General features: G+C 38.3%; 2 protein-coding genes across 2 annotated transcripts; one reads left to right on the top strand and one right to left on the bottom strand.

Moving 5' to 3' along the window:
* Positions 1 to 1876: 1876 nt before the first annotated feature.
* Positions 1877 to 4544, top strand: GCK72_000714 (uncharacterized protein; the record flags this gene model as incomplete). Its single annotated transcript, XM_003109219.2, has 8 exons — positions 1877 to 1990; positions 2042 to 2129; positions 2181 to 2266; positions 2763 to 3013; positions 3064 to 3160; positions 3260 to 3466; positions 3967 to 4143; positions 4200 to 4544. The coding sequence occupies 8 exons, from the start codon at positions 1877 to 1879 to the stop codon at positions 4542 to 4544; spliced, it is 1365 nt and encodes a 454-aa protein (XP_003109267.2).
* A 413-nt stretch (positions 4545 to 4957) lies between these two features.
* Positions 4958 to 8766, bottom strand: GCK72_000713 (uncharacterized protein; the record flags this gene model as incomplete). The annotated part of the gene is made up of 9 exons (XM_053722631.1): positions 4958 to 5023; positions 5125 to 5223; positions 6068 to 6173; positions 6220 to 6408; positions 6454 to 6599; positions 7403 to 7558; positions 7816 to 7958; positions 8012 to 8077; positions 8610 to 8766. The coding sequence occupies 9 exons, from the start codon at positions 8764 to 8766 to the stop codon at positions 4958 to 4960; spliced, it is 1128 nt and encodes a 375-aa protein (XP_053591276.1).
* Positions 8767 to 10467: the final 1701 nt, after the last annotated feature.

Genomic DNA, 10467 nt, shown 5'->3' with positions numbered 1-10467 from the left:
CAACAAAAAAGATTTGTAACAAAACGGGATAACAAATTTTTATTGAATTCGAGTCCTCCTGATTTTCTCACTCGTTCTCCTCATCGAATTGTTCGAGTTCCTCGTCTACAGTGTCGTCTCTCGTTTAGAACCTCCTCGCTGAAAAAAAAGCCTACATTATAGAAAAAGTTGGGAGATGATTACCTTTCTGAACTGGAAGTTTCCACTGCCGGGGGATGGGCCTGTCGTGTAGACGGAGTACTTCAGCTCTCTTCTGAAAAAGTTGTCCATTTCTACAATTTCCGACGACAATTTTCCAATTTTCTTACTGTAAATATCACTTACCGAGTGCTTGTCATCCTTTTCGTCGTTTACACATCTCGGAATCAGTAAAAAATTAAAAAGTAGAGTAAAAACATGGAAAAATAATTTTTAAAAACGTATAATGAGTCAACATGGATATGCGCAAGTAAGCATTCCAAGGTCCGGCCAATGAACGGCGTAAATGCCGTTTCCAGGCCGCAGCTGCGCCCTTCCCTGGCCGCCTCCTCTCAAACCGGCGCGATTGCGGCACTTTCGCCGATCTCAAACTTTTTGCTTCCTAATCCTGCGCCGCTGGTTTATCATTCGGCGAAAACGCCATAACAGGTGGCATTAATGCCGATTTCAGCGGCGCTTACGCCGTTTTGACCGGCGCTTACGCCATTTCGACGGCGCACACGCCGATCCTACGCCAAAAATTCTCTGAGTTTGAACGTCCCAAAAAACATTTGAACGTCCCAAAAAATATTTAGACGTCCCTTGAACACTTTCAGTGACTTTTAGTGTTGAAAGGACGTCTAAACTTTTTTTGGGACGTTTAAATGTTTTTTGGGACGTCTAATTGTTTTTTGGGACGTCTAATTATTTAAAGCCAAATTTGCGGACTTCAAGGGACGTCTCAGTATTTAATGGGACGTCTAAACGTTTTTTGGGACATCTAAATGTTTTAAGGGACGTTTAAACATTTTTGAACATATTTTGGATCCGAAAGGACGTTCAAATGTTTCAAAGGACGTCTAAGTGTTTTAAAGGACGTCTAAGTGTTTTTTGGGATGTTCAAGTTTTCAAAGGACATCTAAACTGGAATAGAGCCATATATTCTTCAAAAACTTTGATAATCACTTATAAGAACTTTTTTCAAAAAAAACCGAGAATTTTGGAAACGTTTGAATTTTTTCAGTACTGAACTTCGGTCCGACCTGTCTTTCAAGTCAATCTCTGAAACTTCAATTCTTCAAAAAGTAATCAATTCACAGAATATTTAAAATGTCAAGTAGATCATACTTGTAGTTGATCACTTTTGAATTGCTCCCTCAGTTCTGGAGATATTCATCTTCACAGTTAAGAGATTGAAAAACCCGAATTCTGGAAACTCACCAGCCAACTTTGACCGAGCCTCACAATGTGACAAGTTACTCCAAGTTTTCAACCTTGGAATATGATATAAATCAAACATTAATCTTACTTTTCGTAATTATCAAAATTCACCTAGCTCTTCTAGTTTTTGAGATATTCACTTTCAAAGACGAAGGACTAAAAATGAGAAGCGGGAGAGCGGGAGAGAGTGCAGAGAAGCTAGAGTGTCTGACTTCTCTGTGCTCTCTCTATCTCTCGTATCGTGTTTAGCTGGTTTTCTGAATCCAATCTTCCAAATTCCAGATTCTCCATTTTTACAACTTTCTTCCAGAATACTATAAGCTCAGAACAGTTCTTACAACTGCGCTCCGCCGAAATCTCCTTGAGAAATGTTTATTTTTCTCTGAGTCTCTCAAATTCGCACACAATTTTCTTTGGTTTCGGTAGAGCGCGGTTGTAAGAAGCGTGCCGTGCTAATATAAAATAGGAAATTTGCAGAATGGTGTTCGCTGAAATCGTTGGAACCCTCTCATTCCTCCAACCACAAGCAGATGATGACATATTTGATAGGCTACATTATTACTACACTACCACTTTTTTATTGTTGACTGCAGTAAGTTTGAAATACGAAATTTCGTTAGAGGGAACTTGCAACATCTTCCAGGTTCTGATATCTCTGAAAATGTTCGGAGGACGACCTATCGAGTGTTGGCTTCCTGCAGAGTACAAAAGCAGTTGGGAGGATTATACAGGTTTCTTGAACTCAATAATGAACATTTGAAATTTTTAAATTTAAATTCCAGAAATGTACTGCTGGGCACGGAATACATATGTGACCGCTTTTGAAGATGATAACCTTCCAGAAGTGGTTAATAGAGAGTACACAATGGTCAGTTACTGTAATTTTTAGCAGTATTTCGATAGAGCGCACTTGCAGATTAATAGCTTTTGGCAGGGGAGACTGATTTTTAAGAATTCTTCATAGAAAGATAGCTCTTGAAATTCCATACAGAAAAACTGTCTAATAAAAATAAAATTCTATACGGTGTACTGCCGAAATTTCGTCGTAAATTCGTTTTTAGCAGTTTTTCGGTAGAGCGCACTTGCAGCTTGATAACTTGATACAGGGAAGACGGATTTTTATGAAGTTTGTATGGACAGATAGCTCTTGAAATTTGCTACAAAAAACATATAAATGCGTTGGCAAGAGCCTTTTTTAACAATCTGAATTCCGCTGTAAAACTGGGGCAACTTGTTTTTCTGACGTTTTCTTTTTTCAAAATTCAATTCTCATGACTAATCCAGCTTTATAGAAATTTGTACCAAATGATTGATTTTAAAATTTGCAACAAAATCCTATCAAAAGTTTTGATCTAACATTCCAGGTCTCCTACTACCAATGGGTACCATTCTTCCTCGTCTACGTGGCGTTCAGCTTCTACGCTCCATGTCTTTTATGGCGTCTATTTTATGACAAGTCTGGAATTCGGCTGAAGGATATCATGGCCTTCGCAAATGACAAAGCAAATGTTGTTCCTAATCAGAGACAAGCGAACATTCGAGGACTCTCCGCTCATTTATCTTCAGTTTTTAAGCATCGATTCAGAATTGGAGAGAAGCATCCATATCATCATAAGTGAGTCTGGGAGTCAGATAGACTCAAGAAGTTTGGAACCGAAATTTCAGAGTCTTCAAAATTTTCAATGTACGGTACTACGAATCATATTTGACCTACTTGTATCTGGCAATCAAGTCAATGTTTTTGATGAACGTGTTGATGCAGGTACGCTGCGTAGCGACTCACGCTGTAGATAGTTGATACGGAGAGAAACAACTCTTGTGGACATACTAGCTGAGTGAATTTAAAATTTAAAATTTGCAGATGTACTTCATGAGTAGATTTCTGGAACTCGATAGCCACCGCTACTATGGATACGGTATACTGTATGACTTGATTATGGGAAGAGGATGGAAAGAGTCTTCGAATTTCCCGGTCGTCACGTATTGTGACATGCAGATTCGGATATTGGGACATGTACAGAGACATACTGTACAATGCGTACTGGTTATCAATATTTTTACGGAGAAGGTAAGAGGTAACTTCGAGATTTTGTCGCGGTAATTTTCGAAAGTTTAGAGATGTTATAGTATAGATCAGAGTTGAGCGGAATTCCGCCTTCCGCCTTCTGCCTTCCGGAATTTTAAGGTTTTTTCTGCTTTCCGCCTAGACGATATCAGCTTGAATAATTTGTTCTCCTAATCGAATTTACTGAAATTTTTTGAGGTTTTTTGCAGCAAGGCTATCGGTTTTTACCAAAAAAAAGTTTAACATGCAGATTTCATTCTATATCCCTTCTTCACCCAATTTTTTGAAATTGACCAACTTTGACTGAACCTTACAGCGTGAGAAGTTTCTCCAAGTTTTCAATATTGGAATATGATATAAATCAAACCAGGGTCTTCATTTTTGTAGTTAACAAGATTCTCCTAGCTTTTCTAGTTTTTGAGATATTCGATGCTAAACACTATCTCTTAGAACTGATCGTCGCTTTTTTCAACTTAAGAATCACAAAACTCGCCAATTTCCAGATCTTCTTCATTCTCTGGCTCTGGTACACTCTCCTCTCTTTCATCTCATTCGGATCCATTCTCTCATGGATTTTCGGATCAATTCCATTCAATCAACGACGTCAATTTGTTGCAAGAAGGCTTGAATTAGCTGATGTGAATTTTGAGAAAAGTCGGTATAGACATGAACTTGATGAGGTAATTTTTCACTTTTCACAGTTCAGTTTTCTTGAGAATCTACTTTGAAATTTCAGTTCGTCCGCGACTACATCAAAATCGATGGAATCTTTGTTCTGAAAATGATAACGATTCATTCTGGAATACTGATGTGTACTGATATTGTAGATCAAATGTGGGATCAATATTTGGAGGAGTCCGGAAATCAAGTGATACGAGAAATAATTGAAGAGAAGAACTATGGAGACGACTATGATAGATCTCAGTCAGCAGTGTCAATTGAACCAAGTATTCGTCGAAAAACTTCAGTTTTGGTCCCCCTTATGAGTCGAGAAGATCTGAATGTCACCGATCAGTCCCCTACGACTCCGACTCCACAATTTCTGAGGCCTCCCAGTAGTCGGATGACTGCTAATGTATAATTTTGTATACCTATTAGCACGACGCAAGTCTTATAACCGCGCTCTACCGAAACCGAAGAAAATTGCGAGAGACTCAGAGAAAAATACACGTTTTTCATCGGTTTCGGTGGAGCGCAGTTGCAAGAACTGTGACGAGCTAATAGTTTTGTTTTCGTTTCCAATGGGGCGCGATTGCATTGTTGATTTTTTTAATCTTTGAAAGTGATATTTTGAATGAACAAAAAATGAAAAAATGAAATAAAATCAGAAAAAAAAACATAAGTATCAAAAATTAAATTAAGAATTTGAGGTGATTTTTGAGCAAGTGTCCGTTTGGACCCGATTTCTAGAAAGAAGAGAAATATTAGAAGAGTAAATGGGGGGCAAGATGAGATTATGGTCACTGAAAAATGAAAATTAAAAAGTGAAATCGATTACTCCTCCACTTCAACTTCTGCTTTGATTGTGCTCATTGGTGAGGAGAGACTCGTTTGGAGGACCTGAAAGTGTGCTCTATTGAAACTGAAAACAGGTTTCGGTGGAGCGCGTTTGTAAAAAAATGACTCAGCATACTCGCCCTACCGAAATTCAAACGATTTACCTGTGTTTCCGATGGTTTGATCTCATTTAAAATCAGCTCTTCCATCAAGGAATCTACATTTACGAGACCGAAGAGACGAGCGAGTTGTACGTCTTCTACCTGGAAAAATTGAAGTTTATTAAGGAAAAAACTCAGGATTCTGAATTGGTTGCTTATCATCAAATTGAGCCAAGACACTGGAATTTTGAGCTAGCTGACTTCTTCAGAACATTTATTACCTTACCACTGTTCTTACAACAGCGCTCCACCGAAATCCCCTTGAGAAATGTCTCTTTTTCTCTGAGTCTCTCAATTTCGCATTCAATTTTTTTTCGGTTTCGGTAGAGCGCGGTTGTAAAAAGTGAGTCGTTCTAATAGTACTATATATGCAGTAAATTTATTAATTTTCATTTCTTCAAAAAATTAGAAAATCGTTTCAGAATCTAATCAATTTTCGATCATAAAACGTTTGTTTCCAGAAGCTTGTCTTCTCCATTTCAAAAAATAATATGCTTTTTTGGAGCTCGAGATTATTCCATTTGGAATGGCAAACTCAGAAATTTGGATTTCTTTAAAAGAAGTATAAGCTGAATTTATAAGAATTTCGAATCTGTTTTCATAATCTGCCAGAACTGAGCAAAATACGAAACTTTCAGCAAAGTGACTTTTTTCAAGAGATAAAAATTGAAAACTAGACGTGGAAAATCTCGGTTTAATTTAGATTTTCTACGAAAAAAACTACACTACCAGAAATCTGAAAACAAAAGGATTCTAAATCAGTTTTCAAAATATGTCTATCATCAAATTGAGCCAAGATACAGAGGTTTTGAATAGCTCAGGCCAATTTGAACTAAACCTTTTATAACTCTGTTCATTTCAACTTTTTCCGATTTTGAAAATAGATTCAGAATCCTCACGTCTTCAGTTTTCCAACAATATAAATTTCAAAAAAATTGCAACTAACCAACTGTTGTGCAATCGCTTGTAGTGATGGTAACAATAAGAGAAGTTTTCCACTTCTACACTCCAACATTTCGTCCTCCATATTCTCCAATGCTTTATCTGTACATCTGAAAAATTCTTTCTTTTTTAAATCCATAAAAATCCATGACAAACCTTCTCTGCAATGACCTTAAAAACGCGAATCGTGCCGTCTCTACCGAGTTTTGATCGTTGATTTCTCTGACGACTGGATTAAAGAAAAGAATCGCTTTCAACGCGACGTACTCAATCAGATCCATATTCATCCGTCTCATTGGATTCACAATTTCAGAGATAATTCGTGTCACGACACCACTGAAATGACTATACGACAACTGGCATAAATTAGGGAAAAACGGGAGAACTCACTTGATATCTCCCACAGTTTCTGCTTGCTCTTTTGATAGAAGTGTGTCATTTGCCAGGCAAATTGTGTTATCCATTTTCAGACAAATCGATCGATACGCGACTCCCAATACCATCATTGCCGCTGCTCCACCTTTCAGAAGAGCGGCCTGAAATTACTTTTACATTTTTTCTTTCTTTTTTGTCATCGCGATCAGATCAGCTCTAGCCAAACGCTGAATGATATAGGATTTGCGCAGCCGACACCTCCCGGGTTCCGCCGCCCACAATGCTTATCATGTGGTGTGGCTCCGCCCACTTCCCGGAAGTTCGAAATGAAAAATGAGCTTCTTTTTGGAAAATAGTAGATTTTTCTTGATTTTTTATTTTGTAATGGGCAAGAAGGCTAAAAGAGTTCGCCTTGAGACTAAATAACAGCTGGGAGTTCCGAAAATCAACAGAGTTATGAGGTGACCAACGAGAAAGTTGGATTTTCCTCTAGAAAAAAAAGTAAATCTAGATAAATTAAAACGTTTTTCAGACTTTTGAGAATGTTTAAATAATTATCGTTTATGTTTTAAAACGGTCCGAGAAAAGCTTCCAAATGTTATTAGCTCAGCACAATTCTTACAACTGCGCTCCACCGAAATCCGTTTCAGAACTGTCTCTTTTTCTCTGAGTATCTCAATTTCGTACACATTTTTCTTCGGTTTCGGTAGAGCACGGTTGTAAAAAGCGTGCCGTGCTAATACCAATTTCTGTTCAAAAAAGCTGAATTCAGAAACCTGTCAATGGCGTAATAAGCCTATTTCTCTTTGCTAGACTCTACCTCTTTCAAAAAGTATCCTACAAAAAAGTGATCAACTACAGAAATGAAGATTTAGACTTTTTCTTTACATTCCATCAAAATTCAATTCAAAATCACATTTTCTGACATCACTGCACTTTCACAAACTTTTGATCTGTGCCTCACCTGATCTGCTTGAGCCAAGAATGAAAACTGTGGCAATGATTTTGCCCATTCGATGAAAAGAACCAACTGTTGATGAATGGATTTTCCAATATCATCTAAAGTGGCTGCTCTCGCATCCTCATAATTCCATTTCACTTTTCCGCAATCGTATGGAGCCTGAAAAAAAACATGAAGAACATGTGGAAAAGTTGAAACTAGACAGGAAAGATTTGATAGATCAAAATGAAACATTTTTTAAGTGGGAGAAAAAAGAAGAAAAAAAGCTTGGCTGGTGTAGGAATCGAACCCCACACCCTCGGTGTGTAAGGCAAAAGAGTAACCACTGAGCTACAAACGCACAAGTTCAATTGAAGCCAGCTGCCGTATAAAGCCTTCCTATCCTTCCGCAGTAGCTACAGTAACCCGAAACTCACCAACGAAGAAGTATTCTTGATAACACTGGATCTCAACTGTTGGCACAGGGTTTCAGCTGCCACCAATTGATCAATTAGGTCCTCTTTTTCTGTTGCTGATGCTTTTTTCCTTTTTCCAATCGCATCTCGCTCATTTTGAATTGCTGGAAAGGGGGGGGGTACTGTAGTTGAGAGAGTCTGAGGATATTCGACTTACCATTACTCTTCATTCCAGCTTTTACACACTTTTGTAATCGACACGCTCGGCAAGCATTTCGTTTATCTAAAAAATTTGAGAGTTGAAAATAACTTGAGTGGATTTACGAGGTGTAGAATTACGAGGTATGTTGTAGATTTACTAGGGCTTGTGTAGATTTACGGGACTACATGAAAATTTACTAGGTTCAGTGTGAATTTACTAAATTTATCGTAGATTCATGGGACCGGAGTGAGTTTACTTCTCGTAAGCCACAGTTGCTTCCGTAAAACTACAAAATAACCGCGTGTGTGAGTTTACGAGACATTGCGTAGATTTACGGGAGTTAAAAGATTCCGTAATTCTACACATCTTACTGTGGATTCACGTAACCTCATTGCAATTCACGGAACCACGATATGACAAACGCTACCGACGCGAACACGCTCTAATGAGAAAAAACAACGAAATTTTAATATTTTCATGTATCCTAAAAGTTCCTGCAGGGAAATAATTAGCTAAAATTTTAGAGCGTGCTTGCATAGGTAGCGTTGCCATATAGTGCGGAACTACAAAACATAAAAAGATAAAAAAGAGCATAAAGTCATTAAAAACTAACTCCTCGTGACATCACAATTCTGTTCGAATCTGCACTGATAGTGATATCGTTTCCGGATACTCCGCCGAAAGAATCCTTTACATCCATCACAACTGATTGCTCCGTAGTGTTTGCCAGTGGATTTGTCATTGCAGATATGGCAGATTTCGTCTACCATTTTGGGATTTTGTCTGGAATTTTAAATTTATATTTAGTTGATGTGTGAAGAGAGAGAGAGACAACGAGGGTGTCTAGACGTCTGCGTCTCTATCCAAATTGTTATCAGTAGAGCGCGCTTGCCGCAACTAATAACTCAAAATTGATCTCTGTGATACCAAGAGAAAATGTGCAAAATGGATAGAGAGAGAAATAACGAAGATGAAGACAGTATGTTTCTCGGGGCGTGTGATGCCTCCTGCATTTGATAAGAATTGAATGATGAAAAGAAATGGCAAACATGTGAAAAAGAAGAGGAGACACACACTGATAAGGAGATCTTTAGGTTGCGAGAGAGGGAGACTCAGACTCTCACAGAGAATCTGGAATTTTTGATGGAAATTAGAGTGACGGTTTACTTTGGAAACTGCTGATTATTTTGGTAGGTGTTAGACACCAAACTAACAATGGCCTAGAATCGAAAACTAGGCCACCGACACGTATAATTTCTTATCATTGTTGTTCATAACGTGCTTTGCTGGCAAATTTCTTGTTTAGTGGCCTCGGGAAAACATTTAAAAAGAGAAAAAAAGAGAAAGCTAGAGAGAGGTATCGAACCAGGGAGTGGTGGAGTGATAGGCAGTCCACTGGGCTACACTGCATCCAAAAACAGTTTGCCCAAGTGGGTTAAGATAAGCTAGAGGATGGCACAAAAATGGAGGCAGCGAAGATTTTTCAGTCAGAGAAGTGAGAGAAGATTTTTCAGTCTCAACTTTTTTCCTATTTTTTAACGAAACAATTGAAATGTTCAGTGAGTCAACTGATGATAATAAAAATATTTTGTCTCGAAAATCGATTAGATTTAGAAAAATTCCATTTGTGACACGAGAAATTTTCAAAATCTCTTTTGAGAAATACGATGAAAACGTCACCTGATATTTTTAGTGAAAGGAAGAACCTGTACGTACAGAATGTTATTCAATTGCTAAGTTCCTAATGTTTCATAGATCACAAAATAAGATAGAAACTGATCAACAGAAGAAGAAGAAAGGAAAAAAAAGAATGAGAACGGAAAAGTTGATAACAGAAATAATGTATTGATCAGTTTTTATCATTTGGCTTACTATGATACTGTGTAGTCTTCGTTTCTCTCACGCTCTCTTCTCCCTTTCTCGGTCATTTCGCAGCAATTCAAAGAGCGAGCAGCGGCCGTTTTTAACGGCCAACGGAGGCAATGTTTTCGCCGCTCCCATGTGGTCTAGTGGTTAGGATTCGTGGTTTTCACCCACGCGGCCCGGGTTCGATTCCCGGCATGGGAAGTCTAATTTTTTTAAGTTTGGGGTTGGAGAAAATAAGATGTTGATGGTTACAAAGAAAAGAAGAAAGAAAGAGAGGCGACGAGTGAAAAACAAAAAGTTCGTTCGGGTGTCTGGTGGTCTGCGTCTTGTCTGTTGCCACCCAGCAAAAGATCTCATCTGGTTTACAACAACCTTGGAGAGAATAGACAGGGTCCTCTCTGGCATCGATTGGCAGGGAGAGAGAGATGAGTCAGAGAGAGATGGAGGAGATGGGGGGAGAATTATAATGGGATGATGATGGGATGGGTGATAAGGAGAGAGATAAAATATTCATTGTTGGTTTACGGATTATGGAGGTTTTAGAATGTTCTGGTGAATGGATAATACAGAAGAGATAGATAGTTCATCAAACTAATCTATCGAAA

The sequence above is a fragment of the Caenorhabditis remanei genome, chromosome I (assembly GCF_010183535.1).
Source record: "Caenorhabditis remanei strain PX506 chromosome I, whole genome shotgun sequence".
NCBI classification, from domain to species: domain Eukaryota; kingdom Metazoa; phylum Nematoda; class Chromadorea; order Rhabditida; family Rhabditidae; genus Caenorhabditis; species Caenorhabditis remanei.
This window is presented reverse-complemented; position numbering and strand designations above follow the sequence as displayed.